The sequence below is a fragment of the Salvelinus fontinalis genome, chromosome 22 (genome assembly GCF_029448725.1).
Source record: "Salvelinus fontinalis isolate EN_2023a chromosome 22, ASM2944872v1, whole genome shotgun sequence".
In the NCBI taxonomy this organism is placed as follows: Eukaryota; Metazoa; Chordata; class Actinopteri; order Salmoniformes; family Salmonidae; genus Salvelinus; species Salvelinus fontinalis.
In genome coordinates this window covers 25,165,852-25,183,253 of record NC_074686.1, presented here as the reverse complement: position 1 = coordinate 25,183,253, position 17,402 = coordinate 25,165,852, and the positions used below count along the sequence as shown (strand labels likewise).

The 17,402-nt window shown below is 55.6% G+C and overlaps 1 protein-coding gene across 2 annotated transcripts in view; it reads left to right on the top strand.

Annotated features, from left to right (window-relative positions):
* The window catches only part of LOC129820094 (lysophosphatidylcholine acyltransferase 1-like), a 70,890-nt gene that overhangs the window by 17,904 nt on the left and 35,584 nt on the right, over window positions 1–17,402 (top strand). Inside the window, exons 2-5 of one of the 2 annotated variants that reach the window (XM_055876946.1) lie at window positions 5,737–5,876; window positions 6,683–6,897; window positions 7,752–7,864; window positions 7,955–8,015. In XM_055876946.1, the coding sequence (XP_055732921.1) occupies window positions 5,737–5,876; window positions 6,683–6,897; window positions 7,752–7,864; window positions 7,955–8,015 (529 nt within the window). The remainder of the gene's footprint in view (window positions 1–5,736; window positions 5,877–6,682; window positions 6,898–7,751; window positions 7,865–7,954; window positions 8,016–17,402) is intronic. The other variant, XM_055876947.1, reaches the window with a different exon arrangement.

The following is a 17,402-nucleotide window of genomic DNA, read 5'->3' as shown; positions in this document are numbered from 1 at the left end:
CGTTCACGCAGATGAGCAGGGATCCTGGGCATCTTTCTTTTGGTGTTTTTTCAGAGTCAGTAGAAAGGCCTCTTTTAGTGTCCTAAGTTTTCATAACTGTGACCTTAATTGCCTACCGTCTGTAAGCTGTTAGTGTCTTCACGACCGTTCCACAGGTGCATGTTCATGAATTGTTTATGGTTCTTTGAACACGCATTGGAAACAGTGCTTAAAAACTTTACAATGAATTTGGATTTTTATGAATTATCTTTTAAAGACAGGGTCCTGAAAAAGGGACGTTTCTTTTTTTGGTGTGTGTGTGTGTGTACAGTTGAAGTCGGAAGTTTACATACACTTATGTTGGAGTCATTAGAACTTGTTTTTCAACCACTCCACAAATTTCTTGTTAACAGACTATAGTTTTGGCAAGTCTGTTCGGACATCTTCTTTGTGCATGACACAAGTCATTTTTACAACAATTGTTTATAGACAGATTATTTCACTTATAATTCACTGTATCACAATTCCAGTGGGTCAGAAGTTTGCATACATTAAGTTGACTGCGCCTTTAAACAGCATGGACAATTCCAGAAAATGCTGTCATGGCTTTAGAAGCTTCTGATAGGCTAATTGACATAATTTGAGTCAATTTGAGGTGTACCTGTGGATGTATTTCAAGGCCTACCTTCAAACTCAGTGCCTCTTTGTTTGACATCGTGGGAAAATCAAAAGAAATCAGCCAAAAGCTCAGATTAAAAATTGTAGACCTCCACAAGTCTGGTTCATCCTTGGGAGCAATTTCCAAACGCCTGAAGGTACCACGTTCATCTGTACAAACAATAGTAGGCAACTATAAACACCATGGGACCATGCAGCCGTCATACCGCTCAGGAAGGAGAGACGTTCTATCTCCTAGAGATGAACGGACTTTGGTGCGAGAAGTGCAAATCAATCCCAGAACAACAGCAAAGGACTTTGTGAAGATGCTGGAGGAAACAGGTACAAAAGTATCTATATCCACAGTAAAACGAGTCCTATATCGACATAACCTGAAAGGCCACTCAGCAAGGAAGAAGCCACTGCTCCAAAACCGCCATAAATAAGCCAGACTACGGTTTGCAACTGCACATGGAGACAAAGATCATACTTTTTGGAGAAATGTCCTCTGGTCTGATGAAACGAAAATAGAACTGTTTGGCCACAATGACCATCGTTATGTTTTGAGGAAACAGGGGGACGCTTGCAAGCTGAAGACCACCATCCCAACCGTGAAGCACGTGAGTGGCAGCATCATGTTGTGCGGGTGCTTTGCTGCAGGAGGTACTGGTGCACTTCACAAAATAGATGGCATCACGAGGGAGGAAAATTATGTGGATATATTGAAGCAACATCTCAAGACATCAGTCATGAAATTAAAGCGTGGTCGCAAATGGGTCTTCCAAATGGACAATGACCCCAAGCATACTTCCAAAGTTGTGGCAAAATGGCTTAAGGACAACAAAGTCAAGGTATTGGAGTGGCCATCGCAAAGCCTTGACCTTAATTTCATAGAAAATTTGTGGGCAGAACTGAAAAAGCGTGTGCGAGCAAGGAGGCCTACAAACCTGACTCAGTTACACCAGCTCTGTCAGGAGGAATGGGCCAAACTTCATCCAACTTATTGTGGGAAGCTTGTGGATGGCTACCCAAAACGTTTGACCCAAATTAAGCAATTTAAAGGCAATGCTACCAAATACTAATTGAGTGTATGTAAACTTCTGACCCACTGGGAATGTGATGAAAGAAGTACAATTATTCCGACATTTCACATTCTTAAAATAAAATGGCGATCCTAACTGACCTAAGACAGGGAATTTCTACTAGGATTAAATGTCAGGAATTGTGAAAAACTGAGTTGAAATGTATTTGGCCAAGGTGTATGTAAACTTCCGACTTCAACTGTATATACAGTATATATTAATTAATCTATATATTAATAATAAAAAAAAATATATATATTAATATATATTTGTATATATTTATTTGTGTATATATTTTAGTGTGTGTATGAAAGCTACTAGCTACGATGGCGTTCTATGAAAACTGTACACGTTGCACTTTGTAACTAGCATAACAATAACTACATATTCTGGCTATAACAATAAAATCAATAATCAATACAAATATCACATTTTGGGACTTTCAAGTAATGTCCAACAGCAATAAGGCCTCCCTTGCTTGCTCGAATGAGTCTTCCACCAAAACCAGGACACCTGCTGAACAGCAACTAGCCATGTTTTGTTGGGGTCCATGCATTTTGGTGGTTGATGGTAGTGCTGGCTATGTATGTGTGACCCAAAAACCATCAGGATAGCCTGAAGGTGATGCTGTTGAATGAAAAAGACCTATTCAATTGTCTAACAGATCGATACAAAAGCGTAGCGGGCCAGTAGGTCACATGTATCTTGCATACAAGCCGCGCACAACACGGTGTTGTCTGAGGCACGTGCAGAGTCCCTGCATAGGGATGGGCGCGCGTACGTGCAGAGTCCCTGCACAGGGATGGGCGCGCGTACGTGCAGAGTCCCTGCACAGGGATGGGCGCGCGTACGTGCAGAGTCCCTGCACAGGGATGGGCGCGCGTACGTGCAGAGTCCCTGCACAGGGATGGGCGCGCGTACGTGCAGAGTCCCTGCACAGGGATGGGCGCGCGTACGTGCAGAGTCCCTGCACAGGGATGGGCGCGCGTACGTGCAGAGTCCCTGCACAGGGATGGGCGCGCGTACGTGCAGAGTCCCTGCACAGGGATGGGCGCGCGTACGTGCAGAGTCCCTGCACAGGGATGGGCGCGCGTACGTGCAGAGTCCCTGCACAGGGATGGGCGCGCGTACGTGCAGAGTCCCTGCACAGGGATGGGCGCGCGTACGTGCAGAGTCCCTGCACAGGGATGGGCGCGCGTACGTGCAGAGTCCCTGCACAGGGATGGGCGCGCGTACGTGCAGAGTCCCTGCACAGGGATGGGCGCGCGTACGTGCAGAGTCCCTGCACAGGGATGGGCGCGCGTACGTGCAGAGTCCCTGCACAGGGATGGGCGCGCGTACGTGCAGAGTCCCTGCACAGGGATGGGCGCGCGTACGTGCAGAGTCCCTGCACAGGGATGGGCGCGCGTACGTGCAGAGTCCCTGCACAGGGATGGGCGCGCGTACGTGCAGAGTCCCTGCACAGGGATGGGCGCGCGTACGTGCAGAGTCCCTGCACAGGGATGGGCGCGCGTACGTGCAGAGTCCCTGCACAGGGATGGGCGCGCGTACGTGCAGAGTCCCTGCACAGGGATGGGCGCGCGTACGTGCAGAGTTTTTACATGTAGGTGTGAGGGAGACTGAGGGGCCCTGCTCGACAGCTTGCCATTTCTGGCCCTGTGTTGGAGGGGAGAGAGGCTGATAAAGAGTTCAACTGATGATTTGGCTGTCTGACATCGACACACCAGATTTTCAGCTGTTTAAAAAAATATATGTTTATTAATTATAAAAAAATTATATAATTATGCTTCTGGCCATTTGACTGCAGGAAAAGTTTTAAAATACCTTCTCTTGAAAACTAAAAAAAGCGGCAATAGTACGGTTTGTCCATCTTGAGACGCCGTAGCCAGTATACACTTCCTCAAAATAGACAGAATTAATCAAGATTACTCAAAATCTGTCATAAATTGACGTGTTTGCTTAGGAAATCTTAAGTGCGCATTTAAATAAGATGTTTGGTGCAGTATTTCTCAAGTGAAAAAATGTGCATGAAAACGAGTAGTCTCTCATTAAATGACAACAAACACAAGAGGTCACTTTGTTGAAGAATCCCCACTGTTGACCAATCACCAACGAAGGGGCATAGACTTCGGCTACCGAACTTCGGCTTGCCTCGAAAGAAATGTCGAAGACCAAGCGAACAAAAACATCACGTCATAATATATGCACAAACTGTTTGGGATGGGAAGCATGCGGACACCTTTTTAGAGGGCAGGAAGATGCTTGCCTGCTGGGTGGACTCCACCCCTACATGTGTGTGTGTGTGTGTGTGTGTAGGGGATGAGATACCCCCTAAGAGTGCGTGCGTGCGTTTGTCTGCATGTGTAGGGGGTGAGAAGCCTTTCCCTAATGGCCAACCCTGGAGGATGGAAGTGTGTGCCGTGCGTTGTAAGGAAACAAAAGGCTTGCATCTAGTCTTTCTCATGCATTCCTCCTCTCTCTCTCACACACACCTCCACTGAGTCTCCTCCTGAATATTTCACACCACAAAGCTTTCCTTTTTAACTCCTTGAATCCTCCCTCACAACCAACATGGAGACCAGCTCACAAGAGTGCCAGTTGTATAACACAAGCCCTCGCTCCTTGCTCTAACCCTTTGGAATTAGCAGAAATTAAGTGTCCAGATAGGTAGAGGTTGAAATTATCTTCATTTTGAAACTCATCTGAAAATTGAGGACAGTTTTAATTTTATCTCCTGATCTCAATGACATCACCAGCCAATTCTATATTAACCCCCAAAATGATTTTGCTAGTGTATCTTAGCTAACCGTTATTACATCTACATCTATAGGGTTTGCTATACTTCCAGGATCAAAAGATGGCTAGCTAGTGGCCTTGGAGGTTTCCCGGACGATCTGATGAGCATCTGAGGAAGATATGCAACTTGTAACACACTTTTTAAGAGGAGTGTTACAATGTACTTATTTTTTTTTAAATGTTAAGAAGAGGGAACGATACTCCGCTGCCAAATTAATGTAAGGGAAACACTGATTCCACAGGAGGGACGGATAGTCATAATTCTGGTAATGGAGTTATAAGCTCAGTAGAATGGCTTCTAATGTTTGTTAGTATGCTGTTTGGATGAGTCCATTTCCAGAAGGGGGGGGATGGTGGTCAGGATGGGTCGTTAGGTGTTTTGGGGAAGGGGGGGGGGGTCATAAACCAGCCCTATTAGTGTGTATCTGGCCATGCTGTCTGCACCTGGGGCTCATGCAGAGAGAGGGAGAGAGAGAGGGATTAAACAGAGAGGGAGGAGAAGAGAAGGAATACGAGTCCCCTGGGAAAGGAAAGAAGACCACATTGTAATGTAGGCAGGCAGAGAGAGGGGGATGGAGAGAGAGGGGGAAAGATATATTTATAGAGAAAGCAATAGAGAGAGAAACATGTGCAGTATTGAGAACAACAACACCCTACTGTAACAGACAGAAGAGGGATAAGAGGTCTCCAGATGATGAATAGAGGAGGGGGGGGGTGGGATCTGAAATGACAGTGTGGGGCTTGACATTGTGACCCTGTTATTAGGAGTGATGGCATGACATACAATCATATTCCTTCTAAGGGCGTGACAGGTCAATAGTTATCTGCTTTGACCTTAATGATGTAAGCATAAATTAGCTTGATACTAAATTAACTGTTTTATTTAAACCTGAAATCACATTAGATAGTAAAAAAAAAAAATCTATCATTTCTGTATGAGCTGTTGTGATCATGCTTACATAAGGAGCATAGAGTAAACGAGGAGAGGGCTAGGAGGGATGACTAGCTGTATGTCTGTCATTGCTGGATTGTTAGAGGCAAGCCTGATTCTTCTTCAACAGAGCAGTTCTTTTTGGGTCAATCTAACTTCACAGAAAGAGATTCTTTCCCTGATGAAATGTGATCATTTGTACCTCTGTCACCCTCTCCCTCTGTGTTTGAATGAATGAATGCATCACCATTTGATTTTGTTACTCTCTCTCTCCGCTCCCCCCCTTCTCAGATCGGTGTGATGACTGTGACTGTGTTCCCAGTACGGTTGTTTTTTGCAGTGTGCCTCATGTTGCTGGCCTGGCCCTTTGCCTTCGCTGCCTCTCTGGGACGATCTGAACTGGCCGTGGAGACCGAGACCTGGTGGAGGAGGTGTGTGTGTGAGAGAGAGAGAATTATATATCAAATCCAAATCAAATCACATTTTATTGGTCACATGCAGATGTTAATGCGAGCGTAGCGAAATGCTTGTGCTTCTAGTTCCGACCATGCAGTAATATCTAACAAGTAATCTTGTAATCACAACTACTTTATACACACAAGTGTAAAGGAATGAATAAGAATATGTACATAAAAATATATGGATGAGCGATGGCCGAACGGCATAGGCAAGATGCAGTAGATGGTATAGAGTACAGTATATATATATATATATATATATATATATATATATATATATATATATATATATATATATATAATGAATGACACCTGATAATGACATCACCACCTCTTGTGGAAGGTTTGGATATTGTCGTCATTGTGTCGGGGCAAACACACACGCGACAGGCCGTAATTGCATTCTTAAAGAGATTCTCCGGTAATTGTGTGTACTTTTTAGCCAGTAGTTCTGAAAGTAACGCTCACTAGCCAAAAGTGGTCCCTGAAAATGGAGTACTACGTCACATGTACAGATATGTGAACCACATCATTGCTCTCTCTGCTGTGTATTCACCTCTGCCGTGTGTTCACCTCTGCTGTGTTGTCACTCAAATGGTGAGGGGGCTGAAGCTCATTGATGCATCCAGCCCAAAGTGGGAGGTTTACAAAAATACATAGAAGTTGCCAAAGTTCCAGAGCAAATCTTTAATTGACTTACCTGTGTAAATAGCAATTAAACAGACACACCCTCACCCTGTCTCTCACTCTTGCTCTCTCTCTGTCTCTCTCTCCTACAGGATCTGTGACATAGCCCTGAGGGTGATCATGCGAGCCATGTGGTTCTGTGGAGGTTTCCATTGGGTGACAGTGAAAGGGGAACCGGCCCCGCCCTCGCAGGCGCCCATCCTCACCCTGGCCCCTCACTCGTCCTACTTCGACGCCATCCCCGTCACCATGACCATGGCCTCTATCGTCATGAAGTCCGAGAGCAAGAACATCCCCGTCTGGGGCAGTGAGTAGTAATCCTCATCATCTTCATTAAATACCATTGTCTACCTCACCTCTTTCTCTTCTTCTCTCTCGCTTTCTCTCTGCCTCTTCCTCATTTGTCTCACTGTCTAGGGAAGTGTGTACTGTAGCCTTCATTTTCTCTCTCTGGTAGTATAGTCTTCCTCATTTCTCTCTGTCTCCATCAGGGCCGGTGAGAACCAGTCTTCTGATAGATACTGACTGATGTGAGTTAGTGAGGTTATCAGACTGAACATGAAGGGGGGAGGGGTAGAGGTGGTGAGACCAGGTGTTAATGATTAGCATATTCTGGTTATCTCATAACATTCTTATTATTAGTCATAATGCTGTGCTAATCACTCTATAATCTCTCTATTTCCCTCCCTCTCTTATCCGTCTCTCACTACTCCCCTTCTTTCCCCCACATCCCCTTCTCTCCCTACTCTCTCCCCCCTGCCCCTTCTGTCTCTCCCCCCTGCCCCTTGTCTCTTTCTCCCTGCCCCCTTTGTCTCTTTCTCTCCTCCCCCTTCTGTCTCTCCCCCCTGCCCCTTGTCTCTCTTTCTCTCCTCCCCCTTCTGTCTCTCCCCCCTGCCCCTTGTCTCTCTTTCTCTCCTCCCCCTTCTGTCTCTCCCCCCTGCCTCTTGTGTCTCTCTTTCTCCCTGCCCCTTTTGTCTCTTTCTCCCTGCCCCTTGTGTCTCTCTTTCTCCCTGCCCCTTGTGTCTCTCTTTCTCTCCTCCCCCTTCTGTCTCTCCCCCCTGCCCCTTGTCTCTCCCCCCTGCCCCTTGTGTCTCTCTTTCTCTCCTCCCCCTTCTGTCTCTCCCCCCTGCCCCTTGTGTCTCTTTCTCCCTGCCCCACCAGCTCTGATAAAGTTCATAAGACCAGTGTTTGTGTCGCGGTCGGACCAGGATTCTCGTAGGAAGACAGTTGAGGAGATCAAACGCAGAGCCCACGCTGGAGGGGAGTGGCCTCAGGTAACACACACACTGCCTGCTTGTGTTAAAGTAAAGACCAATCCTCCTCAATCTTCTATATCAAATGAAATGGACTGTGTGTGTGTGCAGATAATGATATTTCCAGAGGGGACATGTACCAACAGATCCTGCCTCATCACATTCAAGCCTGGTATGTGTTCTTTATGCTGACCAAGCTCTCAAACCCTCGCTCTCAAACCCTCGCTCTGTCTGTCTCGCTCTGTCTGTCTCGCTCTGTCTGTCTCGCTCTGTCTGTCTCGCTCTGTCTGTCTCGCTCTGTCTGTCTCGCTCTGTCTGTCTCGCTCTGTCTGTCTCGCTCTGTCTGTCTCGCTCTGTCTGTCTCGCTCTGTCTGTCTCGCTCGCTCTGTCTCGCTCGCTCTGTCTCGCTCGCTCTGTCTCGCTCGCTCTGTCTCGCTCGCTCTGTCTCGCTCGCTCTGTCTCGCTCGCTCTGTCTCGCTCGCTCTGTCTCGCTCGCTCTGTCTCGCTCGCTCTGTCTCGCTCGCTCTGTCTCGCTCGCTCTGTCTCGCTCGCTCTGTCTCGCTCGCTCTGTCTCGCTCGCTCTGTCTCGCTCGCTCGCTCTGTCTCGCTCGCTCGCTCTGTCTCGCTCGCTCGCTCTGTCTCGCTCGCTCGCTCTGTCTCGCTCGCTCGCTCTGTCTCGCTCGCTCGCTCTGTCTCGCTCGCTCGCTCTGTCTCGCTCGCTCGCTCTGTCTCGCTCGCTCGCTCTGTCTCGCTCGCTCTGTCTCGCTCGCTCTGTCTCGCTCGCTCTGTCTCGCTCGCTCTGTCTCGCTCGCTCTGTCTCGCTCGCTCTGTCTCGCTCGCTCTGTCTCGCTCGCTCTGTCTCGCTCGCTCTGTCTCGCTCGCTCTGTCTCGCTCGCTCTGTCTCGCTCGCTCTGTCTCGCTCGCTCGCTCTGTCTCGCTCGCTCGCTCTGTCTCGCTCGCTCGCTCTGTCTCGCTCGCTCGCTCTGTCTCGCTCGCTCGCTCTGTCTCGCTCGCTCGCTCTGTCTCGCTCGCTCGCTCTGTCTCGCTCGCTCGCTCTGTCTCGCTCTCTCGCTGTCTCGCTGTCTCGCTCTCTCGCTCTCTCGCTGTCTCGCTGTCTCGCTCTCTCTCTGTCTCGCTCTCTCGCTCTCTCTCGCTCTGTCTCGCTCTCTCGCTCTGTCTCGCTCTGTCTCGCTCTGTCTCGCTCTGTCTCGCTCTGTCTCGCTCTCTCTCGCTCTCTCTCGCTCTCTCTCGCTCTCTCTCGCTCTCTCTCGCTCTCTCTCGCTCTCTCTCGCTCTCTCTCGCTCTCTCTCGCTCTGTCTCGCTCTCTCTCGCGCTCTCTCTCGCGCTCTCTCTCGCGCTCTCTCTCGCGCTCTGTCGCGCTCTGTCGCGCTCTGTCGCGCTCTGTCGCGCTCTGTCGCGCTCTGTCGCGCTCTGTCGCGCTCTGTCGCGCTCTGTCGCGCTCTGTCGCGCTCTGTCGCGCTCTGTCGCGCTCTCTCGCTCTCTGTCGCTCTCTCTCGCTCTCTCTCGCTCTCTCTCGCTCTCTCTCGCTCTCTCTCGCTCTCTCTCGCTCTCTCTCGCTCTCTCTCGCTCTCTCTCGCTCTCTCTCGCTCTCTCTCGCTCTCTCTCGCTCTCTCTCGCTCTCTCTCGCTCTCTCTCGCTCTCTCTCGCTCTCTCGCTCTCTCGCTCTCTCGCTCTGTCTCGCTCTCTCGCTCTGTCTCGCTCTCTCGCTCTCTCGCTCTCTCGCTGTCTCGCTCTCTCGCTCTGTCTCGCTCTGTCTCGCTCTCTCGCTCTGTCTCGCTCTCTCTCGCTCTGTCTCGCTCTCTCGCTCTGTCTCGCTCTCTCGCTCTGTCTCGCTCTCTCGCTCTGTCTCGCTCTCTCGCTCTCTCGCTCTGTCTCGCTCTCTCGCTCTGTCTCGCTCTCTCGCTCTCTCGCTCTGTCTCGCTCTCTCGCTCTCTCGCTCTCTCGCTCTGTCTCGCTCTGTCTCGCTCTCTCGCTCTGTCTCGCTCTCTCGCTCTCTCGCTCTCTCGCTCTCTCGCTCTGTCTCGCTCTGTCTCGCTCTCTCGCTCTCTCGCTCTCTCGCTCTCTCGCTCTCTCGCTCTCTCGCTCTCTCGCTCTCTCGCTCTCTCGCTCTCTCGCTCTGTCTCGCTCTCTCGCTCTCTCGCTCTCTCGCTCTCTCGCGCTCTCTCGCGCTCTCGCGCTCTCGCGCTCTCTCGCTCTCTCGCTCTCTCGCTCTCTCGCTCTCTCGCTCTCTCTCGCTCTCTCGCTCTGTCTCGCTCTGTCTCGCTCTGTCTCGCTCTGTCTCGCTCTGTCTCGCTCTGTCTCGCTCTGTCTCGCTCTGTCTCGCTCTGTCTCGCTCTCTCGCTCTCTCGCTCTCTCGCTCTCTCGCTCTCTCGCTCTCTCGCTCTCTCGCTCTGTCTCGCTCTCTCGCTCTCTCTCGCTCTGTCTCGCTCTCTCTCGCTCTGTCTCGCTCTCTCTCGCTCTGTCGCGCCTCGCTCTCTCTCGCTCTGTCGCGCTCTCTCTCGCTCTGTCGCGCTCTCTCTCGCTCTGTCGCGCTCTCTCTCGCTCTGTCGCGCTCTCTCTCGCTCTGTCGCGCTCTCTCTCGCTCTGTCGCGCTCTCTCTCGCTCTGTCGCGCTCTCTCTCGCTCTGTCGCGCTCTCTCTCGCTCTGTCGCGCTCTCTCTCGCTCTGTCGCGCTCTCTCTCGCTCTGTCGCGCTCTCTCTCGCTCTGTCGCGCTCTCTCTCGCTCTGTCGCGCTCTCTCTCGCTCTGTCGCGCTCTCTCTCGCTCTGTCGCGCTCTCTCTCGCTCTGTCGCGCTCTCTCTCGCTCTGTCGCGCTCTGTCGCGCTCTGTCGCGCTCTGTCGCGCTCTGTCGCGCTCTCTCTCGCTCTGTCTCGCTCGCTCTCGCTCGCTCTGTCTCGCTCGCTCTCGCTCGCTCTCGCTCGCTCGCTCTCGCTCGCTCTCGCTCGCTCTCGCTCGCTCTGTCTCGCTCGCTCTGGCTCGCTCGCTCTGGCTCGCTCGCTCTGTCTCGCTCGCTCTGGCTCGCTCGCTCTGGCTCGCTCGCTCTGGCTCGCTCGCTCTGGCTCGCTCGCTCTGGCTCGCTCGCTCTGGCTCGCTCGCTCTGGCTCGCTCGCTCTGGCTCTCCGCTCGCTCGCTCTGGCTCTCCGCTCGCTCGCTCGCTCTGGCTCTCCTCTCCGCTCGCTCGCTCGCTCTGGCTCTCCTCTCCGCTCGCTCGCTCGCTCTGGCTCTCCTCTCCGCTCGCTCGCTCGCTCTGGCTCTCCTCTCCGCTCGCTCGCTCGCTCGCTCTGTTTCGCTCGCTCGCTCTGTCTCGCTCGCTCTGTCTCGCTCTGTCTCGCTCTCTCGCTCTCTCGCTCTCTCGCTCTCTCGCTCTCTCGCTCTCTCGCTCTCTCGCTCTGTCTCGCTCTGTCTCGCTCTGTCTCGCTCTGTCTCGCTCTGTCTCGCTCTGTCTCGCTCTGTCTCGCTCTGTCTCGCTCTGTCTCGCTCTCTCGCTCTGTCTCGCTCTCTCGCTCTGTCTCGCTCTCTCGCTCTGTCTCGCTCTCTCGCTCTCTCGCTCTGTCTCGCTCTGTCTCGCTCTCTCGCTCTGTCTCGCTCTCTCGCTCTGTCTCGCTCTGTCTCGCTCTGTCTCGCTCTGTCTCGCTCTCTCTCGCTCTCTCTCTCGCTCTCTCTCGCTCTCTCTCGCTCTCTCTCGCTCTCTCTCGCTCTCTCGCGCTCTCTCGCGCTCTCTCGCTCTCTCGCTCTCTCGCTCTCTCGCTCTCTCGCTCTGTCTCGCTCTGTCTCGCTCTCTCTCGCGCTCTGTCGCGCTCTCTCTCGCTCTGTCTCGCTCTGTCTCGCTCTCTCTCGCGCTCTGTCGCGCTCTCTCTCGCTCTGTCTCGCTCTGTCTCGCTCTCTCGCTCTCTCGCTCTCTCGCTCTCTCGCTCTGTCTCGCTCTGTCTCGCTCTGTCTCGCTCTGTCTCGCTCTCTCTCGCTCTCTCTCGCTCTGTCTCGCTCTGTCTCGCTCTGTCTCGCTCTGTCTCGCTCTCTCTCGCTCTCTCTCGCTCTCTCTCGCTCTCTCTCGCTCTCTCTCGCTCTCTCTCGCTCTCTCTCGCTCTCTCTCGCTCTCTCTCGCTCTCTCTCGCTCTCTCTCGCTCTCTCTCGCTCTCTCTCGCTCTCTCTCGCTCTGTCTCGCTCTCTCGCTCTGTCTCGCTCTCTCGCTCTGTCTCGCTCTCTCTCGCTCTGTCTCGCTCTCTCTCGCTCTGTCTCGCTCTCTCTCGCTCTGTCTCGCTCTCTCTCGCTCTGTCTCGCTCTCTCGCTCTGTCTCGCTCTCTCTCGCTCTCTCGCTCTCTCGCTCTGTCTCGCTCTCTCTCGCTCTCTCGCTCTCTCGCTCTCTCGCTCTCTCGCTCTCTCGCTGTCTCGCTCTCTCGCTCTCTCGCTGTCTCGCTCTCTCGCTCTGTCGCGCTCTCTCTCGCTCTGTCGCGCTCTCTCTCGCTCTGTCGCGCTCTCTCTCGCTCTGTCGCGCTCTCTCTCGCTCTGTCGCGCTCTCTCTCGCTCTGTCGCGCTCTCTCTCGCTCTGTCGCGCTCTCTCTCGCTCTGTCGCGCTCTCTCTCGCTCTGTCGCGCTCTCTCTCGCTCTGTCGCGCTCTCTCTCGCTCTGTCGCGCTCTCTCTCGCTCTGTCGCGCTCTCTCTCGCTCTGTCGCGCTCTCTCTCGCTCTGTCGCGCTCTCTCTCGCTCTGTCGCGCTCTCTCTCGCTCTCTCGCTCTCTCGCTCTGTCTCGCTCTCTCGCTCTGTCTCGCTCTCTCGCTCTCTCGCTCTCTCGCTCTCTCGCTGTCTCGCTCTCTCGCTCACTCGCTCTCTCGCTCTCTCGCTCTCTCGCTCTCTCGCTGTCTCGCTCTCTCGCTCTGTCGCGCTCTCTCTCGCTCTGTCGCGCTCTCTCTCGCTCTGTCGCGCTCTCTCTCGCTCTGTCGCGCTCTCTCTCGCTCTGTCGCGCTCTCTCTCGCTCTGTCGCGCTCTCTCTCGCTCTGTCGCGCTCTCTCTCGCTCTGTCGCGCTCTCTCTCGCTCTGTCGCGCTCTCTCTCGCTCTGTCGCGCTCTCTCTCGCTCTGTCGCGCTCTCTCTCGCTCTGTCGCGCTCTCTCTCGCTCTGTCGCGCTCTCTCTCGCTCTGTCGCGCTCTCTCTCGCTCTGTCGCGCTCTCTCTCGCTCTGTCGCGCTCTCTCTCGCTCTGTCGCGCTCTCTCTCGCTCTGTCGCGCTCGCTCTCGCTCTCTCTCGCTCGCTCTCGCTCGCTCTGTCTCGCTCGCTCTGGCTCGCTCGCTCTGGCTCGCTCGCTCTGGCTCGCTCGCTCTGGCTCGCTCGCTCTGGCTCTCCGCTCGCTCGCTCGCTCTGGCTCTCCTCTCCGCTCGCTCGCTCGCTCTGGCTCTCCTCTCCGCTCGCTCGCTCTGGCTCTCCTCTCCGCTCGCTCGCTCTGGCTCTCCTCTCCGCTCGCTCGCTCGCTCTGGCTCTCCTCTCCGCTCGCTCGCTCGCTCTGGCTCTCCTCTCCGCTCGCTCGCTCGCTCGCTCTGGCTCTCCTCTCCGCTCGCTCGCTCGCTCGCTCTGGCTCTCCTCTCCGCTCGCTCGCTCGCTCGCTCTGGCTCTCCTCTCCGCTCGCTCGCTCGCTCTGGCTCTCCTCTCCGCTCGCTCGCTCGCTCTGGCTCTCCTCTCCGCTCGCTCGCTCGCTCTGGCTCTCCTCTCCGCTCGCTCGCTCGCTCGCTCTGGCTCTCCTCTCGCTCGCTCTGGCTCTCCGCTCGCTCGCTCGCTCTGGCTCTCCTCTCGCTCGCTCTGGCTCTCCTCTCGCTCGCTCTGGCTCTCCGCTCGCTCGCTCTGGCTCTCCGCTCGCTCGCTCTGGCTCTCCGCTCGCTCGCTCGCTCTGGCTCTCGCTCGCTCGCTCGCTCTGGCTCTCCGCTCGCTCGCTCTGGCTCTCCGCTCGCTCGCTCTGGCTCTCGCTCGCTCGCTCGCTCTGGCTCTCGCTCGCTCGCTCTGGCTCTCTCTCTCTCGCTCGCTCTGGCTCTCTCTCTCTCGCTCGCTCTGGCTCTCTCGCTCGCTCTGGCTCTCTCTCTCTCGCTCGCTCTGGCTCTCTCTCTCTCGCTCGCTCTGGCTCTCTTTCTCTCGCTCGCTCTGGCTCTCTTTCTCTCGCTCGCTCTGGCTCTCTTTCTCTCGCTCGCTCTGGCTCTCTTTCTCTCGCTCGCTCTGGCTCTCTTTCTCTCGCTCGCTCTGGCTCTCTCTCGCTCGCTCTGGCTCTGGCTCTCTTTCTCTCGCTCGCTCTGGCTCTCTTTCTCTCGCTCGCTCTGGCTCTCTTTCTCTCGCTCGCTCTGGCTCTCTCTCGCTCGCTCTGGCTCTGGCTCTCGCTCGCTCGCTCTGGCTCTCTCTCTCTCGCTCGCTCGCTCTGGCTCTCTCTCTCTCGCTCGCTCGCTCTGGCTCTCTCTCTCTCGCTCGCTCGCTCTGGCTCTCTCTCTCTCGCTCGCTCGCTCTGGCTCTCTCGCTCTCGCTCGCTCGCTCTGGCTCTCTCGCTCTGGCTCGCTCGCTCTGGCTCTCTCTCTCTGGCTCGCTCGCTCTGGCTCTCTCTCTCTCGCTCGCTCTGGCTCTCTCTCTCTCGCTCGCTCTGGCTCTCTCGCTCTCGCTCGCTCGCTCTGGCTCTCTCTCTCTGGCTCTCTCTCTCTGGCTCGCTCGCTCTGGCTCTCTCTCTCTGGCTCTCTCTCTCTGGCTCTCTCGCTCTGGCTCTCTCGCTCTGGCTCTCTCGCTCTGGCTCTCTCGCTCTGGCTCTCTCGCTCTGGCTCTCTCGCTCTGGCTCGCTCTGGCTCTCTCTGGCTCGCTCGCTCGCTCGCTCGCTCTGGCTCTCTCGCTCGCTCGCTCGCTCTGGCTCTCTCGCTTGCTCGCTCTGTCTCTGTCTCGCTCTGTCTCGCTCTGTCTCTGTCTCGCTCTGTCTCTGTCTCGCTCTGTCTCTGTCTCGCTCTGTCTCTGTCTCGCTCTGTCTCTGTCTCGCTCTGTCTCTGTCTCGCTCTGTCTCTGTCTCGCTCTGTCTCTGTCTCGCTCTGTCTCTGTCTCGCTCTGTCTCTGTCTCGCTCTGTCTCTGTCTCGCTCTGTCTCTGTCTCGCTCTGTCTCTGTCTCGCTCTGTCTCTGTCTCGCTCTGTCTCTGTCTCGCTCTGTCTCTGTCTCGCTCTGTCTCTGTCTCGCTCTGTCTCTGTCTCGCTCTGTCTCGCTCTGTCTCGCTCTGTCTCTGTCTCGCTCTGTCTCGCTCTGTCTCGCTCTGTCTCTGTCTCGCTCTGTCTCGCTCTGTCTCGCTCTGTCTCTGTCTCGCTCTGTCTCTGTCTCGCTCTGTCTCTGTCTCGCTCTGTCTCTGTCTCGCTCTGTCTCTGTCTCGCTCTGTCTCTGTCTCGCTCTGTCTCTGTCTCGCTCTGTCTCTGTCTCGCTCTGTCTCTGTCTCGCTCTGTCTCTGTCTCGCTCTGTCTCTGTCTCGCTCTGTCTCTGTCTCGCTCTGTCTCGCTCTGTCTGTCTCTGTCTCGCTCTGTCTGTCTCTGTCTCGCTCTGTCTGTCTCTGTCTCGCTCTGTCTGTCTCTGTCTCGCTCTGTCTGTCTCTGTCTCGCTCTGTCTGTCTCTGTCTCGCTCTGTCTGTCTCTGTCTCTGTCTCTCTCTCGCTCTCTCGCTCTCTCGCTCTCTCGCTCTCTCGCTCTCTCGCTCTCTCGCTCTCTCGCTCTCTCGCTCTCTCGCTCTCTCGCTCTCTCGCTCTGTCTCGCTCTCTCGCTCTCTCGCTCTCTCGCTCTCTCGCTCTGTCTCGCTCTGTCTCGCTCTGTCTCGCTCTCTCGCTCTGTCTCGCTCTCTCGCTCTGTCTCGCTCTGTCTCGCTCTCTCTCGCTCTGTCTCGCTCTCTCTCGCTCTGTCTCGCTCTCTCGCTCTGTCTCGCTCTGTCTCGCTCTCTCGCTCTCTCTCGCTCTGTCGCGCTCTCTCTCGCTCTGTCGCGCTCTCTCTCGCTCTGTCGCGCTCTCTCTCGCTCTGTCGCGCTCTCTCTCGCTCTGTCGCGCTCTCTCTCGCTCTGTCGCGCTCTCTCTCGCTCTGTCGCGCTCTCTCTCGCTCTGTCGCGCTCTCTCTCGCTCTGTCGCGCTCTCTCTCGCTCTGTCGCGCTCTCTCTCGCTCTGTCGCGCTCTCTCTCGCTCTGTCGCGCTCTCTCTCGCTCTGTCGCGCTCTCTCTCGCTCTGTCGCGCTCTCTCTCGCTCTGTCGCGCTCTCTCTCGCTCTGTCGCGCTCTCTCTCGCTCTGTCGCGCTCTCTCTCGCTCTCTCGCGCTCTGTCGCGCTCTCTCTCGCTCTGTCGCGCTCTCTCTCGCTCTGTCGCGCTCTCTCTCGCTCTGTCGCGCTCTCTCTCGCTCTGTCGCGCTCTCTCTCGCTCTGTCGCGCTCTCTCTCGCTCTGTCGCGCTCTCTCTCGCTCTGTCGCGCTCTCTCTCGCTCTGTCGCGCTCTCTCTCGCTCTGTCGCGCTCTCTCTCGCTCTGTCGCGCTCTCTCTCGCTCTGTCGCGCTCTCTCTCGCTCTGTCGCGCTCTCTCTCGCTCTGTCGCGCTCTCTCTCGCTCTGTCGCGCTCTCTCTCGCTCTGTCGCGCTCTCTCTCGCTCTGTCGCGCTCTCGCTCGCTCTGTCGCGCTCTCTCTCGCTCTGTCGCGCTCTCTCTCGCTCTGTCGCGCTCTCTCTCGCTCTGTCGCGCTCTCTCTCGCTCTGTCGCGCTCTCTCTCGCTCTGTCGCGCTCTCGCTCGCTCTGTCGCGCTCTCTCTCGCTCGCTCTGGCTCGCTCGCTCGCTCGCTCTGGCTCGCTCTCTCTCGCTCGCTCGCTCGCTCTGGCTCTCCTCTCCGCTCGCTCGCTCGCTCTGGCTCTCCTCTCCGCTCGCTCGCTCGCTCTGGCTCTCCTCTCCGCTCGCTCTGGCTCTCCTCTCCGCTCTGTCTCGCTCGCTCGCTCTGGCTCTCCTCTCCGCTCGCTCGCTCGCTCTGGCTCTCCTCTCGCTCGCTCTGGCTCTCCGCTCGCTCGCTCGCTCTGGCTCTCCTCTCGCTCGCTCTGGCTCTCCGCTCGCTCTGGCTCTCTCTCTCTCGCTCGCTCGCTCTGGCTCTCTCTCTCTCGCTCGCTCGCTCTGGCTCTCGCTCACTCGCTCTGGCTCTCGCTCGCTCGCTCTGGCTCTCGCTCGCTCGCTCTGGCTCTCTTTCTCTCGCTCGCTCTGGCTCTCGCTCGCTCTGGCTCTGGCTCTGGCTCTCTCTCGCTCGCTCTGGCTCTCGCTCGCTCGCTCTGGCTCTCTCTCTCTCGCTCGCTCTGGCTCTCTCTCTCTCGCTCGCTCGCTCTGGCTCTCTCTCTCTCGCTCGCTCTGGCTCTCTCTCTCTCGCTCGCTCTGGCTCTCTCTCTCTCGCTCGCTCGCTCTGGCTCTCTCTCTCTCGCTCGCTCGCTCTGGCTCTCTCGCTCTCGCTCGCTCGCTCTGGCTCTCTCTCTCTGGCTCGCTCGCTCTGGCTCGCTCGCTCTGGCTCTCTCGCTCTGGCTCTCTCTCTCTGGCTCTCTCTCTCTGGCTCGCTC